The 14,092-nt window shown below is 46.8% G+C and overlaps 2 protein-coding genes across 4 annotated transcripts in view; one reads left to right on the top strand and one right to left on the bottom strand.

The window, feature by feature from the left end:
* raf1b (Raf-1 proto-oncogene, serine/threonine kinase b) overlaps positions 1-2,447 on the top strand; it is a 29,021-nt gene extending 26,574 nt beyond the window's left edge. For all 3 annotated transcript variants that reach the window (XM_035387033.1, XM_035387032.1, XM_035387034.1), the window contains 2 exons: positions 739-873; positions 1,357-2,447. In XM_035387033.1, the coding sequence (XP_035242924.1) occupies positions 739-873; positions 1,357-1,497 (276 nt within the window). In that variant the 3' untranslated portion in view covers positions 1,498-2,447. The remainder of the gene's footprint in view (positions 1-738; positions 874-1,356) is intronic.
* A 745-nt stretch (positions 2,448-3,192) lies between these two features.
* On the bottom strand, positions 3,193-13,668 carry mkrn2 (makorin, ring finger protein, 2). Its single transcript, XM_035387041.1, has 8 exons — positions 13,515-13,668; positions 12,656-12,784; positions 11,925-12,082; positions 11,198-11,517; positions 10,487-10,701; positions 9,587-9,697; positions 5,973-6,117; positions 3,193-4,269 (listed from the first exon to the last, which is right to left on the bottom strand). Exons 1-8 carry the CDS (start codon positions 13,610-13,612, stop codon positions 4,120-4,122), a joined length of 1,326 nt encoding a protein of 441 aa, XP_035242932.1. The 5' UTR covers positions 13,613-13,668; the 3' UTR covers positions 3,193-4,119.
* Positions 13,669-14,092: the final 424 nt, after the last annotated feature.

Below are 14,092 nucleotides of genomic sequence, written 5' to 3'. Positions count from 1 at the left end.
GGAGTTTGACAACCCTGCAGTACCTTCTACAGAAGCTGTACGGTTGGGGAACAATTTTCTCAAATGCAGTTCCTGCTCAGCCAGAGCATGTTGCAGGATGATTAAATGGCTTTTCTTTCCTGGAGTAAGGCAGAATTGAAGAACTGGAAGCGTGTTTTGGTTCTCCTGACAGAGAGGAACAGTGTGTAGAGCCTCTGTATCCTCTGTCCTGATTTTGTGTGCATTGCGGGTGATTGCGGTGAGCGGCTCCGTCCGGAGAGCTCCTGGGACTCTGGGTAATCTGCCTGGCACCGTCTCCCTGGAGCCGCCACCGCGGCGCTAAATTTAGGCCTGGGAGCCCAAACCCCTGTTTGTCTCCCATGACCGCAGGATGAGGCTGGCCGGGCCCGGAGCCCTGTTTGTTTGTGGCGCTGGCACCGATGCGCACTCTGTGCACATTCTTTCAGTAAACCCCTGGCTCCCAGCCCGCACCCGCTGCTGCCACCGTCGGCCTTGGCGGTGGAACTGCGCCAGTGCGCAGCTCACTCCCTTTCCCTCGCTCGCTCTCTTTCCCTCGCTCTCTCCAGCTCTCGCTCTCTTTTCCTCGCTCACTCCTGCCCTCGCGCTCTCCAGGAAAGGGCCTCTTTGCCTGCGAGGCTTCTCCTCCTGCAGGGGAGGTGAACCGCTCTCCTGTTCCACAGCGCTCTGCTCTGCGCCCCCTCACGGGTCCTGACCCCCGCCCTCTGTCCTCCCCCTCAGATCATCTTCATGGTCGGCCGGGGGTATCTGTCTCCGGATCTGAGCAAGCTGTACAAGAGCTGCCCCAAAGCCATGAAGAGGCTGGTCGCTGACTGCATCAAGAAGTCCAAAGATGAGAGGCCTCTGTTTCCTCAGGTAAATCACGAAGCATTTCCACTAAACAAGCGATCATTCGCAGTGAACTGTAACGATGTTACATAACGATTATGGCTTATAATGCATTCTGATATGAGAACTACATGGAACACCACCACAAAGCATACAAATATATGGAAATAATTTCACGTATGCAGTCCTTACATCCTACTACAACAATTAATGCTCTCATTAAACGTAAGTATGTGCTTTTATGCATGTGTAAGGCTGTACGTCAGGTAGAGTATGTATACGCAGAGAATTCCACAGAATTGATGGGTACTGTTGATATCATGACAAAATGTATACATGCGCAGAAAAAGGATAGTACCAATCAGTTCCTGCTATTCCTGGCAGTTACCGCTGTAACTCCCCCATAGGAAGTAATAGCAGTACTAAACAGGAGGCAGTAACGCGTTGCTTAGCTCCTCAGGCTTTGGTGGTGGTTGTGACTCACTGGCGCGTGTCCTCTCTGGGTCCTAGATCCTGTCGTCCATAGAGCTGCTGCAGCACTCGCTCCCCAAAATCAACCGCAGCGCCTCCGAGCCGTCCCTGCACCGGGCCTCGCAGACCGAGGACATCAACTCCTGCACTTTGACCTCCATGAAGCTGCCTGTATTCTAGCAACCCCCCCACCCCCCACCCCCCTTTTACCCCCTGCCTCCCTTACCGAGCCAAGCCAAATTTTCCCTGAGAGGAGGAAAAAAAAACAATGCTTGACAAACAAAAGAACAGTGCAATTCAGAAAACGTGCGTTCGTATGTAACCAAACCCGCGGCCAGCAGAGCTGCACCAATGAGGAGGAACCTGGAGGCGCGGCTGGCTGCCTTTATAGTGCTCCGGCCTCCCGACGCCCTGCATACTAATCTAGAGGAAAGGAAACTTCATAAACTACACACCAGTGCCAGTGCTACCACAATTTTCAGTTGCACAGTGAAGATTTCTTTTCTTTTTTTTGCTTTGTCAAGGAATGGACTGTAAATCATTTCAAAACCTCCGAGATCTGCTACTTCCTCCGCCTTGTGGGTTTTTAAAAACGAGGCTGTTCTCTGCAGCCTTGTTCGTTTCAGCGACACATCCATAATGTGCGTTTCAGTGTCACCACGTATTTAGATTTTTGCCATATTTTAATTGGAGTTGTATTGATTTTAAAACTATATGCAAACCATTACTGAATTGGTGAAATGGAAGTCATTTCAGAAAGGTAGATGGTTTCATATTTTAGAGGCACAGTAATGGACATTTGCATTAATGCGAGTGTAGATATAATTGAGAATACATTATGTCCTCAGTACACATTGTCATGACAAAATGGTTTCATCTCCCCTTTCCCATCCAGAATATTGGTCCATGGTTTGCTTTTTAGGGTTGTTGTAAAGTGATTATCCAGCTGTCTTTCTAGGGTTGTACTACCAGGAGAGCGTGTGAGTGCACAGCTCTCTTTAGTCTTTCAATGATTTGGGATTTTCATTTGTTTTTGGTCTTCTACTGCTTGTTACAGAGGATAAACATATTGTACACCTGATGAAGATTTTGTTTATCCATTGCATTTTAATAAATTTAAGTTAAATACATTGTTTGAATGCATTAATTTGGGGGGGGGGGGGTTGTAAAGGGTTTTGGTTTAAGGTGAGCGAGTGTCAACAAGATTTTTTATATTTTACAAGCTGAAATACTCATGAATTTAACACACAAAATGACATTTCATTTTTCAAGTATGCACAAATCAATTTCATCTCATCTGGTCTGCATTGCATATTTGAGGAAAAGCTAAAGCTGTTTTAAAAAACGCTTTAAAAAACGTGCTATATTGAATATCCAGTATTGCATTGAAATAGTGCTGTATTGAATATCAATACATATGAATAAGTATTGAATATCCAGTATTGTATTGAAATGGTGCTGTATTGAATGTCCAGTGTTGTATTGAAATGGGGCTGTATTGAATGTCCAGTGTTGTATTGAAATGGGGCTGTATTGAATGTCCAGTATTGTATTGAAATGGGGCTGTATTGATTAACCTGCATTGTATTGAATGTCCAGTTGCAGAGCACCGTTGCTATAGCTGCTGATAGTGAATGTGTGCAGGGTGACCCTGCTTCTAAAACAGTTCACTCACTGATGCTGGCTACAGCAAGAGCATGTCCAACATGGGAGAAAGCACCTTAAAAGACTGCTGCAAAATCTGAGTGACTGTACCATTCAAGGTGAACCATAGCAAAGCATTTAGCAACCTCAACACAACCATGTCAGAAAAGGAGCAATTTAGGCAGGCATTAGATCACTTACCACCCCCCCCCCCCCTTTTATTCACAAGAGTTAAGACACAATTTGCTTTTCATTTATTGTACACTACCACAGCATAGAAAATGAGAAACGTCACATTCACAGAGAAACTGAAAAGTTCAAGTAATTTCAGGCCAAGTGTACCATGTGAATAGTTTATTCTTGGATGCAACACTGGAAACACTTGGATTATGCAATCAAACACAGGGGACATTTTTTTATTTATTTATTTTGGTCTTCAATATAACCATTGTGTTGACCGTACGTGATGTTATTTTGTATAGTACAGTGTAGTAGTACTATTATTTGTTATGCCATATTTAAAGTTCTTCACTCATGAAAAAATGAGACCACCAAGTTCAACACTGCATTTCATACTATTGGTATTCAGAATATATTCACTTTGACACAATCTCCAAAAAAATGTGAGCATTCGTATAAACATTTATACCTTACGTTTCAGTTCATACATTGGAAACTACGGTAGTTACACCAAATGTAACTTTTTCCTTACAAACACTGCCACATGGCAAATTTCAGGGAAAAGAACTCCACTACAGGTAAGTTGTGTTTGTAAAATTCTTTTGGGTGCGTTGACTGTTTCGTTTGAGTCAACCTCGCACACCACTAGAGTGCATACAAAATGTCAGCAGAGCACTGAGATCCATTTCACCACTGAGGATCTATGGGACCTCAATTCATTAAAAACTTTTTTTTTTCCCAGTCTGGCAGATGATGTCATCTAAAGCGTATCAGGAAAACAGCAGCTTTATCACTAGCAAGAACTCATACATGTATATATAAAAACAATATATAGCAGTACTACTTTTCTCTTTCCACCAAAGGGCAGGGGAGGGGGGTGACCCAGGAGATGAAGAGCTGAGCAGAGCTGGGTTTTATTGCCCGAGGTCGTCGGCTGTTTGATATGTAGCTGGGGTGCGTTTCTGTGGGTTCAGGGCGTCAGAAGGAGGCAGGGACCCCCCTCTCCTCTCCGGCTCCGGACAGCTGCATGAAGAGGTCCCCCAGCTCGCTGACCTCGTCCTCGTACTGCGGCACCCCGCGGTGCTCCCGCTCCTCGATGAAGTCCCACAGCCGCACCGAGTTCAGGAACTGCAAAGCACCACGGGAGCGTCACTCTACAGCCACCCCTCGACCAGCCCAAAGCTCGTCGGTACTCGCTGTTGCCCTTGGAGAGCCCCCGGGAGTGCATGCCTTCATTGCTCAGCACTTAACTGCAGTTAAAGCACCTCACCTGCTATCTTGAGTCTGAACTACTTGCTGATTTTAAGGGGAAACGCCCTGCTTCTCGCCAAAGGCAAGAACGAATGCCACTGCTGTAGACCAAGGCTGGATTCCACTGCACAAACATATTCCCTTCCGCTGCTCTCCTCCCTCGAGTAAGTTACTTTGTGACAAAATTTGTGATGTTCAACAAGTGAACTTAACAGGGGTTCTGCAAGGGAGGATAGACGAGGAACAAAACAGAACTTAACAGCCCTCGCAGCCTTAGTACTACCCACAGTTCTGTAGTATAGCCCATAGCAACCTCTGCTGTGTGTGAATATGTTTTTCATAGGATGACTTTGGAAGGTTTGTGAATAATTCATAGCAACTTTACCTTAGCTTAGCTTGAGTGATAATGAAAGCACATCAACTGGTCTCATTAAAAACGCTATCACTGGTCTTTGCGGTGCGCCTTTAGTGAAGACTGCTTGAGAGAAAACATCACTCAAAAGCACAAACACAAAACGAGTAGGCTAAAGCACCTGACAAAGTTCAATTCTCAATCCCTTCCCCTATCCCTCAACATTTGTTCATGAATTATTCACGAACCAAACTCAATCTAAAAAAAAAAAAAAAAAAAAAAAAAACCGCCTCCTCCTTTTGTCTGCGCCCTGACTCATCCTCTCTTTGCGTGTGGAGCACTGCATTGTGGGAAGCTTGGAATATATACCTTTGGCGGGAAGGAAGAAAAACGAGGGAGCAAGGGAATATAATTGCTCCTTCCCTTTTCATGAATCAGAATCGAATGTCACTAGTTGTGGCTGCCATATTTCATCCTGGCATTTTAGGGGTTCCCCCTTGAGGCAAGGGAAGGGGACGTGAGGAGGACAGGGGAGGGGACGTGAGGAGGCCAGGGGAGGGGACGTGAGGAGGACAGGGGAGGGGACGTGAGGAGGCCAGGGAAGGGGACGTGAGGAGGCCAGGGGAGGGGACGTGAGGAGGCCAGGGAAGGGGACGTGAGGAGGCCAGGGGAGGGGACGTGAGGAGGACGGGAGGGGACGTGAGGAGGCCAGGGGAGGGGACGTGAGGAGGACGGGAGGGGACGTGAGGAGGCCAGGGAAGGGGACGTGAGGAGGCCAGGGAAGGGGACGTGAGGAGGCCAGGGGAGGGGACGTGAGGAGGACAGGGGAGGGGATGTGAGGAGGACAGGGGAGGGGACGTGAGGAGGCCAGGGGAGGGGACGTGAGGAGGACAGGGGAGGGGACGTGAGGAGGCCAGGGGAGGGGACGTGAGGAGGCCAGGGAAGGGGACGTGAGGAGGCCAGGGAAGGGGACGTGAGGAGGCCAGGGAAGGGGACGTGAGGAGGCCAGGGGAGGGGACGTGAGGAGGACGGGAGGGGACGTGAGGAGGCCAGGGAAGGGGACGTGAGGAGGCCAGGGAAGGGGACGTGAGGAGGCCAGGGGAGGGGACGTGAGGAGGACAGGGGAGGGGATGTGAGGAGGACAGGGGAGGGGACGTGAGGAGGCCAGGGGAGGGGACGTGAGGAGGAAAGCAGCAGTACAGGGCCAGTGAAGGCAGGCAGTGCTCACCCGCACGTTGCCCTCGGAGCTGAGCTGCTTGCGGGGCTTGTCTGGCTCGGCCCGCGTGCCGTCGGGGTAGGCGTGCATGTAGAAGCACTTCCCTCCAAACGGACAGGTCCCTCTGCCCTGGTCAAAGTACTTACAGGCCTTCTTACTGCGGGACACACACACACAGGCAGCCGGGTGACAACACTGTAATGTACCTCACACTACACCTCAGTCACACACCCAACACTGTAATGCACCTCACACTACACCTCAGTCACACACCCAACACTAATATAACACACATTACACCTCAGTCACACCCCCAACACTGTAATGCACCTCACACTACACCTCAGTCACACACCCAACACTGTAATGTACCTCACACTACACCTCAGTCACACACCCAACACTAATATAACACACATTACACCTCAGTCACACACCCAACACTGTAATGTACCTCACACTACACCTCAGTCACACACCCAACACTGTAATGTACCTCACACTACACCTCAGTCACACACCCAACACTGTAATGTACCACTTATTCAAGCATTAACATTGAACTTGAGTTCTATAATCTTTCAGAGCCTTCCACAGCAAAACAAAAAACATTAAGAGACGTCAGTATTGGGGGTCTTGGTCAGTCTGTAGTTGGATTGCGATTGGTTTACACGGATGGCGCCGGCGGTGCAGCGTTAGATATGAAAGAGAGCAGGGGAAGGGACAGGCGCCGCGCGGAGCGACGCAGCTAAAGGTCAGCGCGTGTCCAGGACGACGCGGGCCGGGGGTGAAAGGGCTGTCTGTCAGGAGCGACGAGCCCCGGCCCCGCGATGGCACGCCGTCCCGCCGGCCCCGCGCGGACCGCACCCACCCGCGAGACTTCGAGCACGCGTGCTAACTCTGCTGCAGCGGTGGCAGTGTGGTGCAACTTTTCTAATCAAACTGACGCAAGACCAGGCGGCATCGTGGGTTTTCAAAATAGGGCGCTGTCACAATCGGCCGGGTGAAAACCACACTTCCTGCTGCTGTCTAAACTGGGCACTGCGATTCGGTGCAAGGAAATGCAACAAGCATTTCACTTTCACTCAGAGCATATTTAACTTGCATTTGAACATGAGCTTTAAAGGGATAGTTCACTTTTTGTGAATATTACTTCAGTTTTCAGTTTCAGTACAGTATTTCAATATTTTCCATTGGTCCAGGCTGTTCTTATTTTGAAGAATATTTTGGATACTCTTCATAAGTTTCTGAAGACCAGCTTGCTTTACAGTTGCTGGTATGAGGCACTCAGGGCTTCATGGTGTACTTATGAACATATTCATTTCATAGTATTTATTCCCATTTCTAAACATAAAAAAACATCTGTTTTTATATTGTGCTGTTACTTCTCCCATTGAGCACAGTGGTCTCAGGTTGCACATGCTACAGTTCATTAGAAATTAAAATACCTTAGAAACTTCAATATTGAAGTATCTCAAATACCCTTCAGTGCACGCAAACACTGCCTGGGTCAAATGAAAACATGAAAAATTTTTAAGTGAACGATCCCTTTATTCTCTCCATCAACATGTCTGTCCCCTGCGTGCACGCACTCCTTATTGACTAATGAATGCTTTATTCTCAGCAAGCTGCATGGATTCCTCAAGAGTGTGCACAAAAATGTTATGTAGACAGAATTAAATACAATAAATTGTTTGCTCCAGTTTACAGCCCAAGGGACCCTTAGAGCATGTCTTGTGAGGCACAAGATAATGTCACAGTGACTATATTTACAAGCACAGTAATATTCCAATGTTAAGCTGAATATTCAAGTATTCCACCTCAGAAATGAGGTCATGCAAACACTTTTCTACCCATAACCATAAACTGAATAAAGCAATATCCTGGTCATGAGTAACCAGCATAAGACTTAGGATATTCCGCTTAAATGCAATACTGAGTCATGTAAACACTTCATTTGAAATATATTTCCTACCCAGAAATAAATACAAGTCTGTGTGTTCTATATTATATGGAATCTTTGGTTTTAATTCACTCGCTAGCTTGCCATCATGCCAAAGTGTGCATTTTTGGAGTGACTGTGAGACATTTTTGTGTTTCGAAAGACAGCCACCATATTTCAGGGTGTATGTAAGCAGCTTTTCTGAATACGGCCGTAACCGAGAATAACAATTATCTGAATATCATCATGCCAGCAAGCACTGCTATACCTGTACTGATCACCTTGAGTGCACTGGTCCATCAGGTGATTAGGTCATGCAAACACTTTGTCCCATAACCGTAACCTGTCTGTCTCTCCGTCTCTCTCTCTCTCAGCCTCTCTCTCTGACCTAAATACAGAGTCCAGTGAAGCAATACTGGAAATTCATAATGGCGGATGGTCTGAGGGCCACATCAGAGAGCACAAAGCCAACAGCCTCCCAAGCAAATCTCTTTCATATGGCTCTTCCACAAGGAGGAAACTGACTTAAAAGCTTTTTTTCCCCCCTTTCTGGAACGAGCACCAGAAAGATGGCAAGCTTGCAGTCGGTTTTGAAAGGGATTTCCCTCGGCGTCAACTGAATCAAAGAGCCTTCAAAGGCATCGACGTGGAAAAGAAATGGAACGGCAGCCATTTAAACCCGAGCAGCCCTGCCAGGAGTCGACTGCTGACCTTTGGGTTTCTATTTCTGTGGGCCAGCTGAAAGGGACCAGTAACCTTGAGCACACTTCAGCCTGCCGCACTGGGCCTTCAGTAACCCAGGCCCCCTCTGTACTGTAGCTGAGCCTGCAGACAGGCACACACTGCGCCGTGTTTGCAGTGTGGGTCTCAGTATGTGTGTACATCTGTATATATGTAAATAACGCACCGTAGTGTGATATACTATTAGTTCTATGCAACAGCCTAATTTGGATATTTACTGTGGCTCTCGTCAAGGACGTTGCTTAGAAAAACTGTAAATAATCTTTCAGACTTTCAAAAACATTACCAGAGAAGTCAATTCTGAAAAATGAAAAACAGGGCAAAACCGGGAAAACAAACACGTGCGCATGCATGCATGCACGCTCGCACACAAACACAAAGCACTCTACATGGATACAGCATATTAGTACATACATACACGTACAAGAACACAAAGGAACAGCATAGTTTCACTCAACAAGCTGCAGCCATAAGTCACTCAATGTATTCTCATTCATTTTTGCAATATCTCTCTCTCTCCCTCTCACACACGCATACAGACACACACACGAAATGTGAAATTACCCACAGAACGTACTCCGATAACTAGTCATTACTAAGTATTTGTAGCCAAATACAGGCAAAACTGAACATTGAAGTACACGCATGCACGCACGCACGCACACCCAAACTCTGGAATTAAAATAATTCCTACATAAACATGGCAACTTTGCTAAAATTCTTTCATTTACAAAATGCCTTAACTGCATATATATATATTTTTTTTAAAAAGCATTTGGAGATAACTTCCCATGTATACATGGGGGTCAGTTACATATTATTACACCTAATGTCATAGGAACAAAAACTAAAAGGTAAGTGATAAATAGCATGTGCCAGTGTAGGTATGGAAGAAAGTGGGGGAATAATTAAGCTGTCACGTGCGTGCATCGGCCCTTCTCACCTGACTCCACTTTTGAATTCCTCAATGAGCCGATTCTTCTCCTGCTGGTCCTCCACCCAGTACACGCTGGGGATGACGAACTCCGACACCACGCGGCACTCCGGGCACGACCTGGACACACGCGGCGAGAGTGAGCCTCGAGCAGCACGCCGCCTCTGCGTCTCACAGCTCACTGGAGCGCGGTCTTACACGCATCCAAACACGCAGCCATCAGCGCTACACGAGGAGCTGCGTCTCTGCTTCAGCAGACACATTAACGTACCCAAAATCGTTTTTTTTTTTTACAATTTTTCTCCCAGCTTGGTTTTGACCAGCTGACTGGTCTAACTGCTGGCACCTTCTCTGAGGTTTGGGAGAGCGTGGATGTTCAGAGAAGGGCATGTGCTGGCAGTGGCCTCCTCTCTCTGCTCCCTGGCCCCCCAGCCGAGCCCTGCGGGGAGTCGGGCAGATGCAGGACTGCGCTTTATGTGCGGGTGGAGCAGCCAGACTGCAAATGCCCGACTGACCTGATGGGTGGCGCTGCTGCACAACCCAAGGTTGGATGAGTGATCCGATTTTTTTCTCAAGGATAGTTCACTTTCTTGGATTTAAAAAAATACATGTATATATATTTTTTTTTTTCCAATTTTATAGCATTTTTTCAATTGCTTTGACAGTTTTTGTGTGTGATGAAAGGCACCTTAATGATTTAGAGAACTCTCTGACATCCTGTCACAGCTTTACAACGGCTGGTACAGGGACATTTGGGGGTGCACGATCTATACCAAGAAAACACAATTCAACTCCACAGCAATGTGTGCAGTGATGTCATGCTTCTGCGTATATCACCCGATTATTCTCCTATTAAGTAACAGAGCGCGGTGTCGCCCGCCCCGCCCCCCGCGGCCTGGCGGCACTCACTTGATGATCTTGTTCTCGAACTGCTTGGCGCAGCGCCACTGGCGGATGCAGCTGAGGCAGTAGGTGTGGCAGCAGCTGGACAGGATGCCGAAGCGGCGCTCCGAGGGCACGGCCTTCTCGTACACCACCTCCATGCAGATGCTGCACACCTTGTCCTGGCTGTGCTGCGCCGCGAACGCCTTCTCCATGTCCAGCTCGAACGCCATCATGCACATCTGCGGAGGGAGGAGAAGCGCTACGGTCTCTACGCCTGCGCCGCCCCGAGTCGCCCCGTTTCGTAAGTGGCGATAAATGCCGCGGGTCGGGGGAATGTGAAAGCGTTTCATCGAGTCAAGTGCGTGACTCATCTTTAAAAGCAATGCACAAAGGAATCCTCTGGTTTCAATCTAGTGTAAATGGATGGGTGGCACCATCTTGCACAGTACAAAAATATTTTAAATGTCAACCACATAATAATTGTTTATTATTACTATTATTTTTAAAAATCAGACTTCCAATTCCAACCAGCACAGATTCACATCAGCACAGGTACACACCAGTCACTGCAGGCTGGCCCAATCACCCACTTTATCAGGGTAGGGTACACTCCCCTGACTGAAAGCCCCATTTCCTGGTTGTGCTATGGCCTTTATTGCACTGTACCCAATCACCCGAGGGAAGCGATGTGATGTCAGAACGCATCTCCCTGCCGTCCAGCCCAGCTCTGCTCACCTTCTCGTGCGCTCTCCTCTGCTCGGGGTCATGCGGGTGCAGCACCTGCAGCCTGCAGATTTCGCACATGTCTCCGTGGAGATAGGAGCAGCTGTTGCCGTAGTGACACTGGCCAGCAGCTGCGTAGGGACAGAGCTGCGGCCCGCTGGGGAAGGAGGTCCCGGCCGCCGAGCTTTCCAGGCCGGTCCTGATGGCGTCCAGGTAGGTATGGGGCTTGGCCTGAGAGGCCTCGTCCCTGTACTCCCAGCAGTCGGGCTCCTGGACCTCTGCCCCCTCTCCACTGTACTGCAGCGACCTCCCCTCACACGCGCCGCCCAGGGCTACAGCAAACACAAGCGCACACAACGACCGTACGGCTCAGAGCTCAAAAACCACCACTGAGTCAGAAATGCAACCACACCTAGAAATTAAAATGACAGGACTTTCTTGTTGCACATGACGTGTTGCATTTGCTAAATTAAAATTTGTGACATCACTAAGGCTTTCAAGCTGAATTGTTCCACAATGAATGAAGCAGTCCTGCCCCCTAGTGGGATGTGTACAAATACAACACCTTCTAAACACAATATCTGGTTTGTCTTCAATTTTTTAAATTATGACTTTCTCTGTTCAATTCCTTTCTCGGCCCATTTTTCAGAAAACTTCTGCCACTTGAGCAGAGCAAGTAAGCGGTAATGTTAATTAGCAGCCATGACAGGGATAGCGTAAGGAGACAGCAGCCAATCACCTCTGTCTCTCAGGACCAGGGGCTTCTTGCCACGTCTCCCTGAGCCCGCTGGAGGGCAGTTCCCTGGGGCGGCAGCAGCAGTAGCTGCGCTGTCCCGGATAGAATGATCCACTGGCACACTTGCGCCCCGTCCAGCCGAGGGCTTGATGTGGTCATACCTACGAGAGAAATTTAATTTATGGAGAAAGCTTTAAAAGAATCATGTGCATAGATGTCAAGAAGTTAACAAAAACACTAATTAAAACTTGATTATGAAAAACAAGAAGAAAATCCCTTTGTGGAAACTTGCCACATTAAACAGTGAACTATATCTCTGATGGCCCCAGGGAAGATTATAAACCACTGAAACACAGACAATGCAACCCAAGTGGTACTTCACTGAGCAGTGAGCACCCTCATAATCTATGCACTTACTCTAAGAAATGCTGATGCTTGATAGTGGTCTAACGACAAAATAGGTCAGTATGCAGCGTTTCAGATAGACTATATCCTTCAGCTTATTATGACGACATATATAGACCCTGGGAAACCATTCGGATGTGCATGCACTTGGTGCATATCAGAAAACGGACGTGATAAAGCTGCCCATTTTCTTCAACGAATACAACATTTTCGATCTTGAACAAAATGTATACTTTACATAAATGGTACAAAATAGAACTGTCCACAATTGCCGTGAATTATATCTTACAGGAAAAAAGCGAGTATAGCGATAAAGGAAGGGATCTCACCGGCAGCGATCACCATAGGCGCACAAGCCTTTTTGGTAGAACTTGCAGATTGTAGATGGTTTGCTTGTAGTCAGATCATGAGAAAACATACACCTGCTTCCCTCACGACAAACTCCATGCAGGAAATACCTATCGCGGGGAAAAACAACAGCGAGTCACGTGGTAGCTATAATATTTAAAACACTACACTGCGTCTCTTGTATACTGTCTAGCTAGCAACTAAAGTGCTAGTTTAAATGGCAAGCATTACCGGACTGTGAATGAGAAAAACTAGCCAGCCTACTAAGAAATTGGTAATTTTTCTGCTGTTTAAATATTAGACATAATTTAACCCCACAAATCTAACTTACTTATAGCTCAAAAGGCGAGCTTTCTATCCACTGTGTGGTTATTGACGTTATGGTTTCGCATCTTAAAGTTGCTAATAAGAAGAAAGCTAACAAACATCATATTCGAGTCACAGTAGACAGCGAACGTTAGCAATGTCATTTTGCTACAAAGGTATGACCTAGAACTAGAACATGCAGGCTACACACTGGGCTAGGTAACGTAGGTAGCATACCGTCTTGCAATGAAGTACAGAAATAACATATCAAGCTAACGCTGGTTAGCTAAAAACCAGGTTTTATCAGCAATCACCAGACATGCGTTAATGTGAGTGAAACTGCTAAATTAGCAAACCATGTCTTCAATTTAGCTAGCTAGTGCAAGCCAGCTAGTACATTTAGCTAACTATAGGTAATGATGTCTGGAAAGGTCTATTGATTCGAATGAAGTAATGAGCCTTCGACGAACTGTTAAATAATTGTATTATTTGATGGCTAATCGGGTTTGCTTTGTATTCATAACAGTTATCTACCTGCAAGTGACTTGCTTTGTGGTCATTTTTCTTCGTCCATTAGAGTAACCGTATTTATGTTCCTCTTGCCACTTTTGGGTGCAATCTTGAACTATCATCCCCTAACAATCCGATTCGACGTACCAAAGGTTCCGGATAATAAACCGTCTGTTCTGGAAATAGCATAGTCATTGACGAAATATTTTGGGTGAGGCATGTCATTAAACTACAAAAACTTAAATTGCAGTCCATGTTGTAATTGCAGCCTGGACTGTACTGTCGTACTGAATTTACTCACATGACTGCAGGCAGTATTATACTTGTATAGCTAAAATGGTAATAAAATATATGAGCCCAACAACACATTGACAAACGTCCCTCAAACAGACCTATTAACTTTCATCGCGCTTGATATCATCGTGGAATTTATTCATGCATCAGAATGGCATGCTGTGCAAAAATAAGAATCAACCTGACTGGTCTGTTTTGTGTGTTTTACAATTTTACGCACGTGCTTGAAAGATGTGTTCCTGCACTTTATAAGCAACGACCCTATGTCGTATGCAATAAAGCAGTGGATTATACTAGAGAAGGTTTCA

Source organism: Anguilla anguilla, chromosome 13 (assembly GCF_013347855.1).
Source record: "Anguilla anguilla isolate fAngAng1 chromosome 13, fAngAng1.pri, whole genome shotgun sequence".
Taxonomy (NCBI): Eukaryota; Metazoa; Chordata; class Actinopteri; order Anguilliformes; family Anguillidae; genus Anguilla; species Anguilla anguilla.
This window is presented reverse-complemented; position numbering and strand designations above follow the sequence as displayed.

Coding starts and splice junctions, on each gene's coding strand:
- mkrn2 (XM_035387041.1), bottom strand. CDS start 13,612: ATGATAGTTCAAGATTGCACCCAAAAGTGGCAAGAGGAACATAAATAC. Junction 11,518..11,924: donor CCTGGTCCTGAGAGACAGAG/GTGATTGGCTGC, acceptor TGTTTGCTGTAG/CCCTGGGCGGCGCGTGTGAG. Junction 6,118..9,586: donor GAATTCAAAAGTGGAGTCAG/GTGAGAAGGGCC, acceptor TGTGTCCCGCAG/TAAGAAGGCCTGTAAGTACT.